The sequence below is a fragment of the Capronia coronata genome (assembly GCF_000585585.1).
Source record: "Capronia coronata CBS 617.96 chromosome Unknown acBCG-supercont1.5, whole genome shotgun sequence".
In the NCBI taxonomy this organism is placed as follows: domain Eukaryota; kingdom Fungi; phylum Ascomycota; class Eurotiomycetes; order Chaetothyriales; family Herpotrichiellaceae; genus Capronia; species Capronia coronata.
In genome coordinates, this window is record NW_006912897.1 from 1287086 (window position 1) to 1306547 (window position 19462).

Here is a 19462-nt window from a genome sequence, read left to right on the forward strand (position 1 = left end):
GCAAGGAAGCGGTGAAAGCACTTTAGAACGAGGAACGAGGAATGCACGAGAATGCGGAGAGCGGAATCAAGGCGGTTAACGGCACTGTAGAGGTACAAGGAGTGTGGGAGCCGTGAGAGGTCCCTAGTAATGTGACGACATTTTGACATTTTACAAACCGGAGGCCACAGACTCGGAGGCCACATGCCTGCCTCTGGTCGTAGGACAGCGCGGAGAATCTCCCACTCCTCCGAGAAATCCTGTGCCTTGTCACGGTGAGGTGACACTGCCAGTGTCCAGAAGACAGTGTAGAGCCTACTTCCCTAGGTATGGTAGTCCACTATCGCCCCTCTTCAATTCCTCAGGCTTGTAATGAAATCCCCCGGATTGGCCATCTCCGACCGGCCAATACCAAATAGTCCTCCTACTCAAACCTACAGAAACTCTCCGCAGTACAAACACAACACCGATGTGGAGAGCAGTGGAAATGATACGTAGTGGAGTGGACAAGGCATTCATGCTATCAACTTGTGTTGCAGTGCGTACTACCTAGGTAAAGAAAAAGCAATCATTCATCCCATAATAACCCTGACACCCCCATTCAGCCTGATCCAAATGCCCTCCCACTTGCTCCATTATGCTTCAATCTCAGCCCGGTGTTGCGAAAAGCCCGCGAGGCTCAGTCCCTGTCGCTTGTTGCTCGACATGGAGAACCGCAGGAATTATTCCAGACAGTTGGTCTAGCCTGGCAACCGAGGTTACTTGCTCACTGCTTGATGTGCCTCGATCAAGAAATCCTCGTCGCTTGCATCTAGAATATCATATTCTTCGTCAGTCAAGAACCCTTCCTCCTCACTGTCGGATTCCTCCAACTCCAGACTTTCCACATCCTCGAGGAGTTCTTGTTCATCAGTCTTGGTGGTCGGTTCCATCACTGCCACTGGGGCCACTTCGACGTGTTCGGCGCTGACGTCGTGAACGCTTGAGATGGGAGATTCCTTGTCCAGTGTGGGGAAAATCATGGTGGAGCCAACCGGTGACTTGTCGTCCTCCTTGGCCTCTTCGTCCGCCACAACGCTGGCCGGGCCCGAGGGGAGCAGAGCCGAACGGATGGGCAAATCCACAGGAGTCGATCGGACATCGATGTCCACCCAGAGCTTGTGACCAAAAGGAAGCCCTCCAGGAGTCTTAAGGCGCCAGTAAGAAATGGCCCGTCCCTCACGATGTGGAGATCTCACAAGCACGGTGAAGACAGCAGTCTTGCCTGGTTCAAGGGCGGTGGCAAGGAAATTGCTTCGATTGGCGGCGGTCATCGTAGAGACACTCGAAGGGTGATGGAGGTCCAAGTTACGCATATCATCTCCACCGATATAGTAGACTGCACAGCCGGCCGGCCATGCCTGAGGCCCGGGGTTGCGGAGCGTCCACGACTGAGAGACGAGATGGTTGGGTGCAACGCGAGTCCCATCAGGGGTCGAGTCAGAAACATACCAAGCCTGGAGGTCATTCACCACTGGCTTGCCTGACATGACGTCGTTGACGGTGCCAGGCTCACCCACAAAGGCTTGATCTTCAGCTGGCTGAACCTCTGCGACAGTTTGAACTTGCGTAGCCGCGTTGGCAGACGTGGAGCGGGTGGTCTCGGTAGCAGCGTGCTTCGCTGTTGACCGGTCTCCCACCTCCGAAACCTTCTGGCCGTCTTCTGACTCGTGCTGAGTAGTGATGGATATGTGGCGGATCGGGACTTTGATCTTGATCAACGGGTGAGTTGCGTTGTGTCCGTTGTTGGGCAATGCTTCACATTTGGCACAAAAATCAGTGTCATGGCATACGGCGCACTTGTAACGATCGCCAGTGATGTAAGCCATGTGGTCGGTGCACAAGGGACCATCACAGTAGATACCACGATGATATTGCTTGGGAGTCCGAAGAATCTGAAGCGGTGTGTAGATGGGCGCGAACCGATGACCAGGGTGCTTCTCCCCGGCAGTCTCCACGCAGGTGCAGCAATAATCAAAATCTGGGCAGGTCAAACACTTGTGTCGGACTCCGTAGATGCTCTGCAATCAAAGTGCGTTAGTCGGATATATCAGCTCAAATGGTGAGTGGGGTACTTGCCATATCGCAGCCATCGCAGATAGCGTCATGGCGAATACCGCGACCCGGAGCACAAAGCACCTTGATTGCTGGATCTACCATGTCGTCAACGGTTCCTTGGGGTTCGAATCCATGGGATGGATCATGACCATGTTCACCATCCTGGAAGCAGGTGAAGCAAAGATCAAAGTCGGGACAGGTTCGGCAAGTAACAAACTCCCGGGCTGGCAGTTCTATAGCAACATTAGCAAGCGCCAAACCAAGCTTGGGTATAGACGTACGGGAGATGCAAGAGTTGCAAGTGCGTTCACCATCTTCCTGGTCAGGGCTGACCGGTGTGACGACCTCGTCGGAGGAGAGCGTGGTCGTCTTGGCCGACTTCTTCGGAGCCAGAGTCTCGGTGATGCTTGGAATTACGACTCCGTTACGAATCGTTCTCTTCAGAAGCCAATGCTCTTCTCCATCACAGGTGACGCCGGCATCAACACATGTCTTGCAGAGATCAAAGTCGCCGTTCTCACAGATACCGCAATGGTAATGCTCATTGGGCACGGACTTGCCACAGCTATTGCAGTCGATGCTGTAGGAGGTGGACGGAAAGTCATTCAGCGACGGGAGGGTGGGGAAGGAGAAGACGTTGGGATCGCGAGAGAGTCCTCCGCGAAGAAACGACAGGTCTTCGGAGCTCATGTTGTTGATATCAAATGCACCTGGGATGGCACAGGTTGGTGAATATGTGCAGCTCTTCTGGGCGGACTTGTTCGATGGTGCAACGCCACTACCCAGAGGCTGTGACAGGACGGTCTCCAGGAAGGTTTGCCTCGGCTCTGAGGCTGTGACAGTGTTCTTCATGACCTCCTTGATTTCAAGCACTTTGGGGGTATCGGCAGCGTCTTCATCGATGTGAGATTTCACAGGTGCTTCAACGATAGCTCTCAAACGTAGCTTGAGCTTCGCTTTCGCAGCCCTATACAACTGTTTGTAGATGGCTGGGTTGTTGCTATCGAGGGTGACGTAGGTGCCTGCGGAATCGGAGAATCGATCGAAGCGGACCTCATGCTCCGCGGGGATGCTAAGAAGAAAACGGAGCTGTAAAACCAGGAATTAGCCGTAGTTCACGCAGGCGTTGGTTGGGGATCCAGCCGGGCCTGGTGAGGATGAGGCGTCAGTGAGGCAGACGAGCGCCACATACCTTCTGTGGAAGCACGTTGGCTCCGAGATCACGAAGAGCGAGCTTGAATCTTCGATTGGTCCCATCAATGATGACCTTGACAGTGATCAGAGTATCAGGGCCAACGGGACCTGGATGGGGATGAGGAGTAGCCATGCTGGATGATAAGGACCTAGGCAGGCGGTGTCAACCGGGTTGGACGATTAACAGCGAGCAAGGCGAGAGGCGCGGCTGATGCGTAGAGACACCTCAAGAAGGAGAGAGCATGGACGATAAAAGTACCCAGGATACCTCTCCCTAATATCAGGAGGAGTAGATGGAGGATGGAAGGCGGTTTGAGCAAGATCAAGGTGTAAGTGAGAGAGAGTGAGAGAGGCGGTCGGGTCGATGATAGAGAGATGACGGTAAAGCCGCAGCCTGTTCCGTGGAGCGGGCGGGGAAACCAGCAGCACTGGCACTGGCACTGCACTTCCCTTCGTTGCACGTGAGCAGGCAGCATCGCAACAGCAACGGAATTCAATAGTACGCACGAGTTACGGCTAATCATTCGACATTATTGCTCAGTGGCACGTACTGCCACTGTAGCCGTGACGGAAATACCTATGAGACGCTCCAACCACTTCAACCTCTCATCGAGCCCCATGCTCACCGGTCGGTAGCCGGCCACTGTCACTAAATACACACCCTCGACACGTACCTATTTACGACACCGTGGGGGATGATTATCGCCGTCTCTTTTCCCACCTGCCCAAAAGTCCGGACATCTCATCCCCTGCAGTCGATCACGGCGTTTTTCTGCTCGCCCTGTTGATCATCGGAGTGTCGCTGCCCGCGCCCTCACGGAGAGCACAGCCTTGTGTCATTCGCCTAGGAAGTCAACTACGCCGATCAAGAGAATGCCTGAAACAGTCTTTCGATTTGTTTCTTTTTACAAGCCCGCGTTGCCCTACTTTGGCCAGTCTGTTCCAAGGCTCCTCTAAGCGTCCCCAGAGAATGTTTTTGCAACCACGAGATATAATGTACATGAAGGATATGGTCAAGAATATCTCGAAAGCAGGACAAGCGACGTAGGAAAGCCCTCCGATATCGCTGAAACCGGACATGCCTGCTCGCTCCCCAAAATGCAAATTGACTCCGTCTCTCGTGAGTCAAACCAAGTCGAACCTATTAAGAGACAATAAGCGGCACAGAGGAGATCATCCAGACTGTGCCTGGTAAAACATGCCAGCGGGCGCAGAAGGAAGGTAAAAAGGAGGTTGCCCGGACATCCTGTTGGACATCGCCGTCATGTTACCATTGGAAGCAACTGGTAGGGGTTGCAGTCCGCTTGGAGCGTCAGGCGCGAACATCGGGGGATTATAGTAATAGACCATTCCGTTTGACTCGTGCGCAACAGGGTTGGGTGGCATTCCGCCTTCCACAGCACCAGGAGCAGGCATGTACGCGACAGGATGCGAATGAGAACCTGGGACGAAGCTAGGTGCCAATGAGGGCGCATGCATTTGGACGCCATAAGAGTTCGTGTCCACCATGGGGGGATAGAACAGCGTGCCAGGGTTGTAAGGCGCGCCAAAGTAGGCCGGCGCTCCCATTACAGGGTACGATGGATAGCCTTGTGCGAAAACTGCGCCTTCGGGGATCTGTGATAGCGGCGCCACTCCAGCCAGAGCTGGTGCGGCTTGTTGACCAGGTTGGACCTCCTTCCCCTCCGCATAGGCATCGACAATGTGGGCTGGGACCTGTTGATGAAATGGTTGTTCTTGCTGCGGTTGCGGGGCCTTGAAATGGAAGGATGCTGGAGATTCAATGTCTGCAAGAGACACCGCTTTCTGAGGTCTTGGTTGATGCATTGGTATAGCAGTGGAATGGCTGCCATACATGGGGGGAGCTGGTGCACTCATTCCGATCTGACCATTCAAGCCGTGCATCCCACTCCTCGAAAGCGACGGGGTAGGAACCGTTGATGGCATCCGAACAATAGGCCGGGTGCTTTCCATGCCAGGAATGCCCATGCGCGACAACACCGAATCAGCTGGCGACCGTATACCGTCCCTTAGGGTAGATGCCCCCACCGAAGATTTCCGGCTCATTGCAACACTCGGAGTGTAGGTGCTGCCATAAATGCTCGGTCTTCGGCTTCCATGGAAGCTTCCCCGCCCACGACCACGATATGATTGTTGGTTTGGACGCATTGCTCGAGGAATGAAGATGAAAGATCTCTCGGTGCTGGGGAAAATATATCGGGGCGCAGTGTCAGGTATTGAGATTCGGACGGGTTTGTCTCGCCTCAAGGGGGGTCGGTGTTGCGGTAGCAGTGTATGTTGTTTTTTGACCACATTTGGAACGGAGATTTTCTGAGCCATTCCCGGGAAGGAGATCTGAACGGTGACATTTCCCAGAACTGTTGAAAATGAAAAGGATCTGTTTGGAGCCGTTGACGCTGCAGGGTTCTGCGTTCGTTGCATTTCTGAAAGTCCGTCTTGCTTCCCTTGCAGCGCTCCTTCTCTCGGTGCCGTTTCAAGGCCTTCATGAAGATCATGAGCCCAAGGTCTGTTCGTAGGCTCATTAAAGCCGCCGCCGCGCCTGTAACAAGTCAGAAATTGGTTGTATCATATGTTATATTGAACATACCCTGCTTCATGTACCGGGGCCGCGAATCCCCGGCCTCTGCCGCGTCCAAATGTCCTCGGGTGCTGTCCCGAGGACCTTGAATTGCGATCATCGTGAAGGAAGAACCCGCCTCGAGTAGGCACGAATGCAGGATTGGCGTCGCGCTGCCTAACATATTCTTGATGCTCCCTTCGGCTGCGTTGTGAGACTGTCTCATGTCGCGGAGCCTTGGGAATCACAGTTTCGCTGCCAGTGGTAGCTTCATTCCCCGCGGGTATTGCCAGTTCTTCGAAACGAAGTTCTTCGGGCTCTTGCGATTTTGGAGGCGCATTTGATTCGGGCGGCACAACATCTGTACCGGCGGTGGGCTGCAATGGATCTCTAGAGTCCGGTGCTTTGACTGTAGGAGCATGATCATCCCCATCTTCACCTTGTTGCTTAGCGGATTTGGCTTTCTTTTCGGCAGCTTTCGCCTGCTCATGTTCATCTCCACTGGAATTGCTGCCTTCTGCCTCTACATCTCCTTCTTCATCTTCATCATCATCAACATTGCTCAGTGCAGAGCCTTCGCTCATCGAGTCATCTTCCAAGTCTCCCACCACCGACGCATCATCTTCCCCATCATCTTCTCGCCGTCTTCTACTGGCAAGCAGGTTTTTCTTGTGAGTCGCAGGCATGGTTTCGGATCCTCTGCGCGACGCAGACTGGCAAGAAGGACACGGGTCAAGAGGCCAAAGTTGAAATCATTCTCGTGGTCGCGATGACTGGTCCTGAGTCGACAACGGCACGACGCAGCCAGTGGTTTTCTCCGAGCACTCGTTATTATGGAAACATGTCAAGGCGACGCCGGAATGCGAACAGGATTGTTGGGGATGTGATCATGAAACCACTGACAAGATTGTCGATGTGGACAGCAAAGAAGTCCCAGCAATCGAGACACTGTCCTTCTCCCAACAGCTTCAGGTCGTCAGAAAAGTCCGTACGTAGTACGTAGTGGTGTAGTGTCCAGTCGAGGGCGAGACCTTTTGAAGCACTGGCATTCTTGCCCCAGACTTTCGTCACGGGGTTTATTAGTACGACGCCAAGCGCATCTGTTGCCTGCACAGGATGGGGCCATGTTATTGGTCAGTGACCCCAACTGGCGAGCCTCTAGGAATTGTATGTACATGGATAGACATTGTCAGATGGGAGTGTGGGAGTGACTTCACATGTCTCGTTCCTCTAAGTCTCCCTTTGTCTCAGTGTTGGTATCTTCTGTGCATCCGTCACGTAGATAAGGTAGAGTACATTTTGAATGCCATTTTGGCACAAACTAAGTAGCATTGCGACAATCTCCATATCATTCTTCAAACACAACTCTTTGACCTTTGCTCTCGACAATGGCACCGGTCAACTTCTGCACCGTCTCTTCCGCATATCTGCCACCTGACCTCTTTTTCTTCCCTTTGTCTGATCCACGCCAGGCGGGCTTAACCACTGTGTCCTCGCTGACTTCCTGAATGGGCTCCTCTGCTTCAGACCCAGTCCCTTCTCCTGAGGTCGTTGATTTGGCCTGCTTTCCGTAGCGCTTTTGATATCGGGTGGCTTTGTCCTCAGCAAATTCCATCCTCAATTTCCTTCCTTTTAGGGTGGAAAGCCATATTCTCTGACTCGACGATCTCTTGTTCGTAGAGAGTCCTTCCCCGGTGTGTCGGGGTTCGATCCAGCCTCGCATTGCAGATTCAGCCGATGATTGCTGCTCGAAGTCAATCCAGGCAAAGCCTTTACATTTGCCAGTGTCTTCGAACGTAGCCATGTGAGTGTGCACGATTGGACCACAAACACCAAAATGTTCCTCAAGGTCTTCCACGGTGGTGTCGAAGTCCAAGTTGCCCACGAAAATGCGCTTGCTGGGTGGATGAGCCGGCCCTCCATCCGAACCCTTTTTCGGCTCCGGTCTGCCTTCAAAGTTGTTTGCGTTCTTGATCAAGACCCGACGTCCACCTAGAAGACCCTCGCTGAATTCCAGAGCGTTCTGGAGAGCGTCTTCATCAGAGAAGTCAACATAAGCAAAGCCTTTGTTTGCAGGTTTGCCGAATTTTGGCTGTCCCTGAGGGAGATGAATCCTGGTGATCTGATCGTTACGGATAACATTCTTCGAGCTCTCAGTAAAGAACTTAAGAAGGTCGTCTTTGGTGGTGCTGAATGCTAGATTTCCGATCCAGATTCCATATTCGGACCGCTTCTTATTCTCTTGGGTCTCACTCCGTTGATTTGTAGATTGGCTGGAGGTGCCATCATTGTTAGGAGTGATTTTCGCTCTCTTTGCTTTTCGTAAGGCCTTCTTGGAAGGAGGCTCTGGGGCATCAATATCGATCTCAATGTCTGCTGCCTCTGCATTTCTCTTTCGACTCTTAGTCTCCTCACTGGAAGTCGTGACTTCTGTGACGCTCATTTTTCCGTCTGAGTTTGCGTAGGCCTGGATAAATGATTGTGATTAACCGGGGTGAAGCAGACAACGTTACAGGAGTGGTGACTTTTACTTGAGGGTAAGGATTTTCCTGCAACGGAGACCTAACAAATAAAAATAAAATAACCCGCGCTATCACTTCGATAGGCCCAAAGTGCAACTCGGACTTTTGGAGACTTCGTCACTGCAACCCCCAAACGCGCGCAGGGGTTTCAATTCAGCAGCATTTCACTTTCCTCTTGCACTTACGCGACGTTCAAGTTCGAATTCTCCCACTTGTTACAACTCATTCGCGCTCTGCTTTTTTTCTGACGATGAACGACATGTCTCTGGCAGAAGAGCCAGTGGTTGCTCCCACCATGGCGGATCAACCAATTCCACCTGAGCAACCTGCCGCTTCCAGAAAATCATACAGGTAACTAGCACTTCGCACCGGGAACGGGTGAAGCGGTGTCCTAATTCTTCGGCAGGCGCAAGTACCGCAAAACCATGGTGGCATTTGAGGAGAAAATGAGAGAGAATACGTCGCTTTTCAGAGAGGAGCAACGACTCATGAACATCTCACAACGGCTGGCGGAGCAGAACGAGTGAGAGCACAGATGGCTCGCCGACCTTCCACTGCTAACGATCTCTTCTAGTCAATTGCTTCAGCTGCTCGTCGAATTGAACTCTTGCCCGCAAGTGCCACCGACACTACGTTATGATCTCAAGCCCCTGGGAGACCAGAGCACAAGGGATGAGGGTCCGGAAGTGCTCATTAGTGAAGAAGATGGACACCTAGAGTTGCAGAAGGCCCGAAACCAGCTACGAGCGAAAGAAATTGATGAGACCCGATATCGAGAAATCGAAGCTAGCCTTCTGAAAGCCCCGGCCTTTGCACCCAAACGTTCTTACGCCTCCCTGCTCTCCGTTGCACCCAACCCCCGTCAGTCGGCTGAGAAGTTGGAGACAAATGGTGAAGAAACCAGTGCATTTCTGTCGACGAAACAAGAGGAGCAATATCTACAAGCACTGGACGCGTTCCTCGACGGGAGCAGCACGAATCCGAGATCGCATGCCGCCGGCAGTCTGGGAAGCCGAAGCGTGGAAAGGACGGCGGACCGCGAACGAGAAACACAGTTAAGAAATCCCGTGTCTGTGTATAATTGGCTTCGCAAGCACCAGCCGCAGGTATTCCTGCAGGATCATGAGCCGGGCTCTGAAAAGCCATCCCGAGCAACTGGTTCTCGAGTTTCCGCAAGGAAATCTGCCAACAAAGAGGCTTTGAAGCAGGAACAGGAGCTCTACGACGATGACGGGATCGCATTGGACGTGGGCTCTTCTTCAAGAGGGAAGCGTAAAAGGGACGCAGATGGCGGGTATCGACCGAAAGGGGGCAATTCCAAGGGGGGCAAGCGCAAGAAGGAAGCGAAGGAGGATACCGGTCGTAGCAAACGGTCAAAGAAGTCGGCCGCGGAGGGCAGATAGCACGCGGTAGGTACCTAGGTAGGTATCTACCTGATGTTATTACCAGGAGTCCAGCTCTACGTACGTATGATGCAATCACGGTCAATAGCTCCGCGCTCTTGTGGAAGAAATATCTCCGGGATTGAAAAGGCCTCATATGTTCCCGAGTTTTACAGTTCCCTAGGTATGTTGGATAGGTGCGATGTCTTATGCTCGTATTGTCTCCTGCAGAGACAGACGTTGTGTGGCGAGGTAGTAAGCTGGAGAAATTGGTGCTTAACGTCGTGGTATGTCAGATGTGCATCGAGGGGCGGCTTCATTAGGTGTCAGCCATCCGTGCTCTCTCGGCAACTTTCTGGCATCCGCCCCGATTGATAGCTGCTGCTACTCTACAAACATACGTAAGTATTCCTTCTTCCTTTTCTAGGAACATAGATAGTCATCTCAAGTCGACCAGCTCCTCACAACGTGGCTAAGCTACCGGTGACCTTGTTTGTACGAACCTCAGCATGCACTAGGCCAAGCAGCATTGATCAAGAGGCCGAGCACTGACGCCATCCCTCTATCTTCATGGCCGGACTGGAGCAGATCGAGGTGCACTCGAGGGTACGCGGAATCTCACTTCACCTGCAGACGGCGGCGACAACTGCTAACTGGGCACTGTGCAGGACTACCTCATACGTTGGGTGAATGTGAAACAGGAGCACACCATTTCCTGGACCATTCAGCCTCACAAGAAATCAATCAACTTTGGCTTGTTCAAGCATCCCGGGCCGCAGGCGAACCAAAATCCAGGCCCTCCTTCACTACCACCTCCCTCGCCCAGCCCGTCCGCCGTCGACGAAGACAAGTCAGACACGAGCTCCACTGCGATCGAGAGGCTGACCAGTATCGGACTCAAACAAATACGATGGATGGGCAAGTGTGAGGCCGACCGGGTAACCCAGGGCAAGCATGATGTACGTTCAGGAGAAGGGGGCAACTATGCTCTGGTGTTCGACAATACATTCTCGAAGAATACATCCAAAACAGCAACCATCTTTGTTTTGACATATCCCACGGCATGTCAACCGCAGATCCAATTTGGCGCTCAGACCCAGCACACCCCAGCAATGGCTTCGGCGATGGCCATCGCTTCAGCATCTTCTCAAAAGTCCAAGAGGAGCCCCAAGCTAAAGGCCAAAGATAAGGTATCCGAGGACTCACTCAGACAAGCATCTGTTAGTCAATCGGGAGCTGGAAGTATTGCTCCTGTTCCGGAGGGTCTGCAACTTGCGGGGGATGGGGATCCTGCCACAATCCATACAGGAGTCCTCCACAAGCGCCGCCGGAAGAAACATCAAGGCTATGCGCGGCGATTCTTCTGCTTGGACCTGACCACGGCTACCTTGTCTTACTATCGGGATCGGAACTCCTCAGCACTCCGAGGCGCCATCCCGCTGTCGTTGGCAGCTATTGCAGCCAATGCCAAATCAAGGGAGTTCACAATCGATTCCGGGGCTGAGATATGGCACCTTAAGGCGAGCAATGAGTCCGATTTCGAAGAATGGAAGAGCGCTCTAGAAACCGCTGCGCGGCTGGTGAAGGAGTCTACCACTCCAGGTGATAGCATGAATATCTCCACCGGCAGTACCGGGGCCAACGAAAAGTCGAATTTGTTTGATGACCAGGAGTGGGCCAGGCTGGAAACTCTGCTGAGTAGGATTTCAGGGACACGCGATGCCGTACGAAGGCTTTGCCTGGAGACGCTGGCCCAGTCAATGCCGCCGTCGTCACCTCTTTTGGGTCCTACATCTGTAGGGTCAACCCCGACGGATGGCCCGACGGAGGATTATTTCAAGCAAGACGATAGGCGATCTTTCTGGAAACGAAAACCCAGTACTCATAGCAGTCAACCGAACATTTTTAAGCGGAGTGTTTCTGGTCAACTGGCAGTCCCTGCGCCCGCCACCGAGCCCGGTCAACGCAATGGCTCGGTATCTCCTGCACCAGCTCAGCGGCCCCGGCTTGCTCATGAAGAAAGCATGCACGACCACTGTAGAGCAGTGCTTCACGACCTTGACTCAGTTGTCAGCGAATTTGCGTCCTTCGTGACGGAGCACAAGATGCGACATGCGGCGCCGCCCAGGTCGGCAGTTTCTCGAATGAGTCTGCAGTCGGTGGATTCACAAGAGTACTTTGATGCGGAAGACAAATCTGGGGTTTTCGATATCCACAGTGATACTGAACATGAGGGTTCTGGGTCTGATGATGGTGGTGCCGAGGACGAATTTTCCGCGACAAGCAGTGACTTCGGGGACGACAACCTGGAGGTGGTAAAGCGACGATCTGGCAGTGTATCCACGTTTCTACCACCGAAATCTAGGGCATTGACGCCCTTGCCATTGTCTCCGATCCCCCGAAGGCGGTCCATCACAGCCCCAACTGTGATGCCTCCCAGCCTGATAGGGTTTCTTCGGAAGAATGTAGGCAAAGACCTGTCCACCATATCGATGCCGGTTTCAGCGAATGAGCCGCTGTCACTACTGCAGCGGGCGGCAGAGCAGTTGGAATACTCCCAGCTTCTGGACCATGCTGTGCAGTGTACGGACGTTTTCGAACGACTCATGTACGTGACTGCGTTTGCTGTCTCATCACTGTCGAACTCGCGCGCCAAAGAGCGGTCGATCCGCAAACCTTTCAATCCCATGCTGGGGGAGACGTATGAGCTGGTCCGAGAGGACCGGGGATTCCGCTTCATCGCCGAAAAGGTGTCACACCGCCCCGTGCAACTCGCATTCCATGCCGAGTCCCAACATTGGGTCTTTACCCAATCGCCTCTCCCATCGCAGAAGTTCTGGGGCAAATCATCCGAGATCGTTACGGAAGGCAAAGCTCGATTGGTGTTGTACCCCACGGGCGAGGTCTACAGTTGGTCCGCGGCGACGTGTTTCTTGCGGAACATCATTGCGGGAGAGAAGTACGTGGAGCCTGTGGGAACCATGACCGTTGTGAACGAGGCGTCAGGCCACAAGGCGGTGGTGACATTCAAGGCCAAAGGGATGTTCTCTGGGCGCAGTGAGGATGTGGAGGCGCAGACAATCGACAGCAATGGGCAAGAATTGTCTATTGGGCTGACGGGGACGTGGACGAATTCACTGCAGCTGAAGGAGCCCGGCAAGGTTGGGCGATCGACCATTTGGACAGTAGGGCCACTGGTGGACGATCCCCACAAACACTATGGAATGACTCGCTTTGCTGTGGAGTTGAACGAAATCACGCCGATAGAAAGGGGCAAGCTGCCTCCAACTGACAGTCGACTTCGACCCGATCAACATGCCTTGGAACAGGGGGATCATGACCGAGCGGAAAAGCTGAAGAATCAATTGGAGGAAGGGCAACGAGCACGGAGAAAGCAAATGGAGGCCAAAGGCGAGAGCTGGAACCCTCGATGGTTTTCCCGGATAGAATTGGGGGATGAAGTGGTGTGGAAGCTGAAGACCGGGAAAGACGGATACTGGGAGGAACGAGCCCGAGGTGAATGGACGGGGGTGGTGCCGGTGCTTCAAACAGAACAGTAGTCAGTCTGGGGTTAAGATGAACTTCTGTCCTCGTCTCCCCGTTTCCTATTTCTGTTTCTGTTTCTGTCAAGTCTGGCTTGCCGTACACAAAGTGTGGTTGAGATCGGGCTCTATCAAAAGTCCCTTTACGGACATTTGGGGTAGGGCCGGAGAAGAGGTGATAGGACCCACTTAAAGCCACATAGTGCTGTCCTAGCGTGATGACTAGAACATCCTAACATATTAAAACACCGCACCGTCTCTACCGGACTAGGAACTCTAACTAATAGTGGATGTTGGTTTTCCCTATTTCAGTAAGATACACCGGCTAATTCGGAATCAGTGGATTACTAATATATAGCTTACTTTCATGTCCAATCAAATCTCTTACCATCTCGGCCCGGCGGCGATCTGATGTCAGGGCTTTACAAGTTCTGCCACCAAAGATACCGGCCAGTCAGCGTGACTCAGGCTACAAGTAGTGGCGTTGGACTAGCCATTCCAGAGTTAGTACGTACTACTAGTTACTAGAACATGAACTTTGCACTTTGCACTTTTGGACCCTCGCTGCCTCGTGCTTCAACACTTCAGACAGGGTTCTTTCTCTTTCCCTTGAACCCTGGCATCTCCCGGACGCTCTCTTTTCCCTCCTTTTCTTCTTATCAGTCCGTAGTCGAATCCTCTTCGCTCTCCCATCCACTTCAGTGTCTGTGGTGTCAACCTCCCTCTATGACGTACCAGCCCTCGAACTGGCCGCATCTTCTCTCGAGCCATATCCTATCGCAGCATCCCCTTTCGTTCGTTGGCCGGCCTCTTCTCTCACCTCGCGCGTCGCCATTATTGCGGGAACCTTGAATAGACTTTCTCCTGTCATCTCCCCGCCCGTCCTCGTGGCCTGCCTTGGAACAATATCCGACCAGTGTTGCATGAGATTTCGCTGAGGAAGCGAGAAAGGATTCGCGTTGGCCTGGGCACGGACAAACAGTTGATCACTGCCCCTCGGCCTTCCCTATCGGTCTCGGATACGAGTTCCAGATCTAGGGAACCGAAGTCAATAGCGCCCACAGTCGGCGGACGGGCTGCATGATTTAATCTTTTCGCCCGCGTTGGCATGGCCTGGATCACAGTACATACAGCGCAACATCTTCCTTCTGACTCCGTCGTCGATACTTTCTCATACCGCTAAACCCCGTGATCTGCTTGTGCACGTCCGAGCACTACGCACACAAATTCGCGCAACCTGAACTGATGAGACGACGACACGCGTGTGTCTGATAAGACGTTCCAAAACCCAGAGGGACAGGAAAGACAAAAGCGATGGCGACTCCTCAACGCCCTTCACTTGTCAATCGCACGATGGACACTCCTCCTACAACTCCAGGATTAGACGCGACCGGCGATGCCAAACCTGACACTCGCCACGCCCTCGCCTCCGTTCTGACTCCTCCAACCTCGCCACGTGTGAGTCGGTTGTCTTCCTACATTTCGACTGTTACGACCCCTGATCCTACGCCTCAATCGCCAACATTGGGTTCGCGGTCGCAAGGCCGGGGCATGAGTCTTGATCCTATCCAGACGGATCTACCCCAAAGCCGGACAGCCCCCGCGGGATATTTGGTACCCAAGTGTCCCTTTGACGTCGAAATCCTCAAGGACCAGCGCGGAAGAGATGCCATCTTCGGCACCGGCGCATGGAGCATCGTCTACAAAGCCACGACGCGCCCCAAGGCATGGTCTGCTTCAGAATCTTTGACGCCACCACAGTCTCCTACCGTATCCACGCCCGCGCTTGTCGCCGTCAAGACACCCAGCCGACAAGACGCGGCCATCATCCTCAGAAACGAAGCCAAAGTCCTCAGCTATCTCCACAGCTTATCTGGAAGCGATCGATATATTGTCGCCTTCCACGGCATACTTGACGATGCCACCCTGGTTCTCGAAGCCATACCACTTTCACTGGAAGCGCATATTCGCAAACGCGCCGTTGCCGCATCGCGCGAATTCTCGACTTGGACCATGAACGAACCTGTCATCGGCAGCACCAGCACATGGTTACAACTCGCACACCGACTCATCTCCGCCCTCGTCTGGCTTCATGGCGAAGCTGGCGTCGTGCACGGCGACATCAAGCCTGGAAATATCCTGCTCTCGAATATGCAGGAGTCGGACTCTCCCACCGACGACTTGACCTTTGATCCCATCTACGCCGACTTCTCGTCTGCGCAGCTCCTGATCGCTGACGAACCTACTCCCAACACTCTGTCTGCGGTGACGAGAGAATACACGGCCCCCGAACTTCTCAAGTCAAGTGTCCTACGTGATCCTACTTCGACTGCCACCACAGCCTCCGATGTGTTTTCCCTCGCCGTCACTCTCCTCGTCGCTGCGACAGGTCAGCTACTCGTATACCCTGGCAGTGTATTCCAACGGCAACTAATGGCAACGCAAGGATGGATGGTTCTCGACCACGTGAGAAACGGAGAGCAAGGCTCGAGAGTGCCTCGAATGGGTGTGGTTGAGAGAGTCCTCGAACGAGCAGTTCTGAAGGCTGACATGGGTCGCATCGGTGCGCGGGAGTGGCTGGACATCGTGGAGAGCATGGGCAAGGGTCAGCCGAGAAAATCATGACCCCGGCTACGGACCCTGTGACAACCTCCGACTTCCCATCCAGCCTGGATGTTTCACGTTTCTCAGATGCTCGTCTCAAGAAATGCTTATACCACCCCGTTTCGCGCTTTTTTACCCGCACCAAGAGAGAGAGAGGTTCGCTGGATTCTGCCGGCGGAACTTCCACAACACAAACTGAAGCGATCCATATGGCATGGCAGTCTACTGAGATGAACAGCCCGTTGAAACTTTTTTCTGCCTGGCTGGCGGCCAATATCTTTGACCGCCTTGCTTGGGCTCTCTCCGTCTCCGTCTCTGTGCTCCGATACTTTCAACACATTCATGGACCCAAGCAGTCCATTCGCACCGCTGTTGTTCCTTCGAGCCAGATCACGATTCACGTTCGACCTAATTTCATTGACTGAGGGTCGGTGGACGAAACGACAAGCCTTGCCGTGCACCCAGCGAGCAGAACAGAGGAAAGCAGTCAAGTGCTTTTGCTTCATGCTTGAGATGGCACCGTTCGACAAATTTCAATTTACACTTCTTCAGCCGGTTGGTTCCACGGCTAGCTGGCTATGTTATGCTATGCTAGTTTTGGTGTGCAGTCCATGCTTCACAAAGGCCGAATCTGAAGTTTCGGAGTTCACTTGGGACATTGGGTTCTGCCTTTTTTTGGTTCTTTTTCTCTTTTTTCTCTTCCTTCTCGGAATCAAGTTTGGGAACTGCAGGGTGGAGTCAGAAACGCGGCCGCAGGGCCACGGTACGGGGTAGGGTATGTGATGACCTCTCATGACTGGACTTTGAGCGAGGGCGATGGATTGACGGTCTTTTGGTGGGCAGCGAGGGAATGGAGGGCGCTTTTCTATTCTTATCCATTCTGGATATTGATGAATTTTTTAGTATCTACCTAATTAGGTATTTTTAGTATTTTTATGTATGGCGTACCTTATGCCATATGCTCTAGATGAGATTGATGCAAATGTGATACTTGTACCAGCGCAACCTACCTTACCTTACTAGTAGGTATGTGCTTGAAGTGTGTCTGATTCTTATTTGGTGCACTGTACGAGTCATCACATTAGATATACAGCATGTCGACACGGTGCAAGAGTCCGGCTCACTGGAACGAACATCACCAGATTCGTTGAATATTAATACTAATATGGCATAAATTATAAGGTACATGGTAGCTGAAATGCCTGTCCGTTTGCTGTGGTATGAAGTCGTATAAATTGCTCGTCAATGCGCCTTGTCCAGAGTATGCCCGTAATCCTGACCTATATAGTCTCATGCTGGCGGTATTCGGCATGTCAAGACATAGTCCAGCTTATTGCTTGCTCTGCATCGCCCTGAGTGCCTTTCCTTGGGTCGATACTGGGTAGACCTGTAGTGGGCACGTCTCTTTGCTTCGCTTGCTCTCAGATCATAGTTTCTCGTTGTGTTGTTCGCGCATTCCCTCGGCTCGTGGTCATTACTTCGTTCTCGCTCTCCCTATAGTTTCTTCCTCTGCTGCTGCTGCCGCTGCCGCTGTCAACCGCTCACAAAATCTCTCCTCTCGACTGCGCCGCCCATGCTTTCGCAAAACTCGCCCAACCTCGTTCCCCATTCGGCCATTCTTTCTTCCATGTATTTGGCTTGCTCCCTCTTGTTCTTTTTGGCCAGGATACCTTTCTGCGCCTCCCAGTCCCAATATTCGCATGTCTCCGTCCCATCACCGCTGATGATCGGCCGGATTTCGTGCACGCGTTGCGTCTGTAACATGAATTTGGGATATGCTTTCGGCGGATTGTAGCTGTTCACCATCGACCAGACAAGCCGATACACCCCGGACTTGGAAGCCGTGTGAGTGGGAGCGCGCATCAGACTTTCAGGGTCGGCATCGTCCAGAGGGTCATCCGGGCGGGAGACTTCGGTGACGACGACATGCTGTTCGCGCGATTCGTGGCTGTGAGGCAGTTTCATCCTCATGTGCAAGGTCATGCGTGTGCCCACTTGGATCCGCACGCTGGGCTCTCCGTAGAGAGCGTTAATGTGCAATTGGCGCCGGAGCGATGAGCTGGTGCCGCTTTTCCGCCGGGAGGCTTTGTTCGAAACCGCCAACGCGGTTGACGGCGTGTTCGCCGGGGCTGGCATGAGGATTGATGGGTGGGCGGGCGATTCGAGTAGCACGGCGTTCTTGGCTGGGGCCGGCTGTTCACCCGATGCAATGGATGCTTTCCGCGCTTCATATGCGGCTGCATACTTCTGGGCCGCAGATTGACCATTCGTCGAATTTGACCGAGGTGTTTCACCGCTAGGCCTTTCAGAGAATCTGCTTGCATTGCTGGCCAGACGTTGACGCGTCACTGGTGGAAGACTGAAGCCTTCTGAGCTCTTCCGCCTTGAATCACCACCAGTGCCCAGAGGCGAAGGGTTTCCTCCTGTTGAACCCTGTGCACGACTGCCTCGCTTCGGGCCTGGACTGGATGACCTGGCAGCTCCATCTGTGATATCCGAGTCGAAACTCACGGCGATGGATGTGTTGCGCACCAGTTCTTCGATCTCCGCGAGTGTGGCATCGTCTTCTTCTTCAGGCTGGAATGTGATTGTTACTCTGGGCACCCACCGGTTCCAGTCTCGCCATGTCTCGGTGTTCCGTAAAGTGCGGAAAACCAGACTAGCAGGCGCGTTGATTCGTGTACATGCTGAGACATAAAATACTGCCTCAGACATCGGAATATCAGGCGTAGAAAAGTCGGTCTTAGTGTTCGCCATGGTAGGTGAAGACGAACGTAAAGCGGGCAAAGAATTGTCAGGCTGCACTTATGGTCCAAAGCTTGCTCACAACAACCATGCGCAGTCCCCCAGAACCCAGACAAACGTTCTTAAAAGAGGGAGGGGCAGAAGGTGAGCCCGGTCGCTTCTAGCCTCCTTGTCGCCACGCGAAGGAAAATTCAGAGATCGGCCACTGTTGAAGGAGTTAGATCATTCAGGCTTAGATTGTTATCGCGCGCAATATGTCTTAGCGCTCGTGCGACTATCTCCAAAAAGACATGTTCAAGATGATCACCCGGCCTTGAGCCCTCGACAGTTCACCAGCAGGATCAGGCAGAAGAGTATGTGTGGTGGTGTGCAACTGGATCGAAGTCGACAAAAGGGCGTGCCATATGATAGGTAGACGTTGCTAGGTTCTTCCCTCTCCGCAATTAATCGAAAATACGAGGAAAACCCTGACTCAGCTCATACGCATGAAATATAGCTGTGATAGGTAGGTATCTTCAGTGTCACTTCGTCATAGAGGTGCTTGCTGGCTTGAGGTGATCGACAGGCCTTGGAGGGGCAGTTATCCCAGCCACAGTGATAAGGAAAAGTCCGTCATACGACTTGACTGAGGGCGGTCGTGGGGGGAATTAGGAAAGTGGCTGGCGTTGCGACCGAGGAGAACTTGAAGGAGTTGTCATTTCGTTTAGGCCCAGTCTGTGGGGTGCTAGGAGCTGAGACAAGGCGACAGTTAGCGAGGGAGAGCTGCTGCTCATTGCAGTGGGAGAGGGAGGCATGCATCGTTGGCGATGGGAAGGTTGA

General features: G+C 53.1%; 7 protein-coding genes across 7 annotated transcripts; 3 read left to right on the forward strand and 4 right to left on the reverse strand.

Annotated features, from left to right (window-relative positions):
* Positions 1-737: 737 nt before the first annotated feature.
* On the reverse strand, positions 738-3403 carry A1O1_06128 (uncharacterized protein; the record flags this gene model as incomplete). The annotated part of the gene is made up of 4 exons (XM_007727008.1): positions 738-2026; positions 2094-2309; positions 2358-3165; positions 3269-3403. The coding sequence occupies 4 exons, from the start codon at positions 3401-3403 to the stop codon at positions 738-740; spliced, it is 2448 nt and encodes an 815-aa protein (XP_007725198.1).
* Positions 3404-4443: 1040 nt separating this feature from the next.
* On the reverse strand, positions 4444-6534 carry A1O1_06129 (uncharacterized protein; the record flags this gene model as incomplete). The annotated part of the gene is made up of 2 exons (XM_007727009.1): positions 4444-5830; positions 5879-6534. The coding sequence occupies 2 exons, from the start codon at positions 6532-6534 to the stop codon at positions 4444-4446; spliced, it is 2043 nt and encodes a 680-aa protein (XP_007725199.1).
* A 662-nt stretch (positions 6535-7196) lies between these two features.
* On the reverse strand, positions 7197-8291 carry A1O1_06130 (uncharacterized protein; the record flags this gene model as incomplete). Its single annotated transcript, XM_007727010.1, has 1 exon — positions 7197-8291. The coding sequence occupies one exon, from the start codon at positions 8289-8291 to the stop codon at positions 7197-7199; it is 1095 nt and encodes a 364-aa protein (XP_007725200.1).
* A 504-nt stretch (positions 8292-8795) lies between these two features.
* A1O1_06131 (uncharacterized protein) lies at positions 8796-9773 on the forward strand (the record flags this gene model as incomplete). The annotated part of the gene is made up of 2 exons (XM_007727011.1): positions 8796-8893; positions 8945-9773. The coding sequence occupies 2 exons, from the start codon at positions 8796-8798 to the stop codon at positions 9771-9773; spliced, it is 927 nt and encodes a 308-aa protein (XP_007725201.1).
* Positions 9774-10322: 549 nt separating this feature from the next.
* Positions 10323-13312, forward strand: A1O1_06132 (uncharacterized protein; the record flags this gene model as incomplete). Its single annotated transcript, XM_007727012.1, has 2 exons — positions 10323-10358; positions 10421-13312. 2 exons carry the CDS (start codon positions 10323-10325, stop codon positions 13310-13312), a joined length of 2928 nt encoding a protein of 975 aa, XP_007725202.1.
* Positions 13313-14647: 1335 nt separating this feature from the next.
* A1O1_06133 (serine/threonine protein kinase) lies at positions 14648-15919 on the forward strand (the record flags this gene model as incomplete). The annotated part of the gene is made up of 1 exon (XM_007727013.1): positions 14648-15919. One exon carries the CDS (start codon positions 14648-14650, stop codon positions 15917-15919), a length of 1272 nt encoding a protein of 423 aa, XP_007725203.1.
* A 1512-nt stretch (positions 15920-17431) lies between these two features.
* A1O1_06134 (uncharacterized protein) lies at positions 17432-18655 on the reverse strand (the record flags this gene model as incomplete). Its single annotated transcript, XM_007727014.1, has 1 exon — positions 17432-18655. The coding sequence occupies one exon, from the start codon at positions 18653-18655 to the stop codon at positions 17432-17434; it is 1224 nt and encodes a 407-aa protein (XP_007725204.1).
* Between the last annotated feature and the right edge of the window lie 807 nt (positions 18656-19462).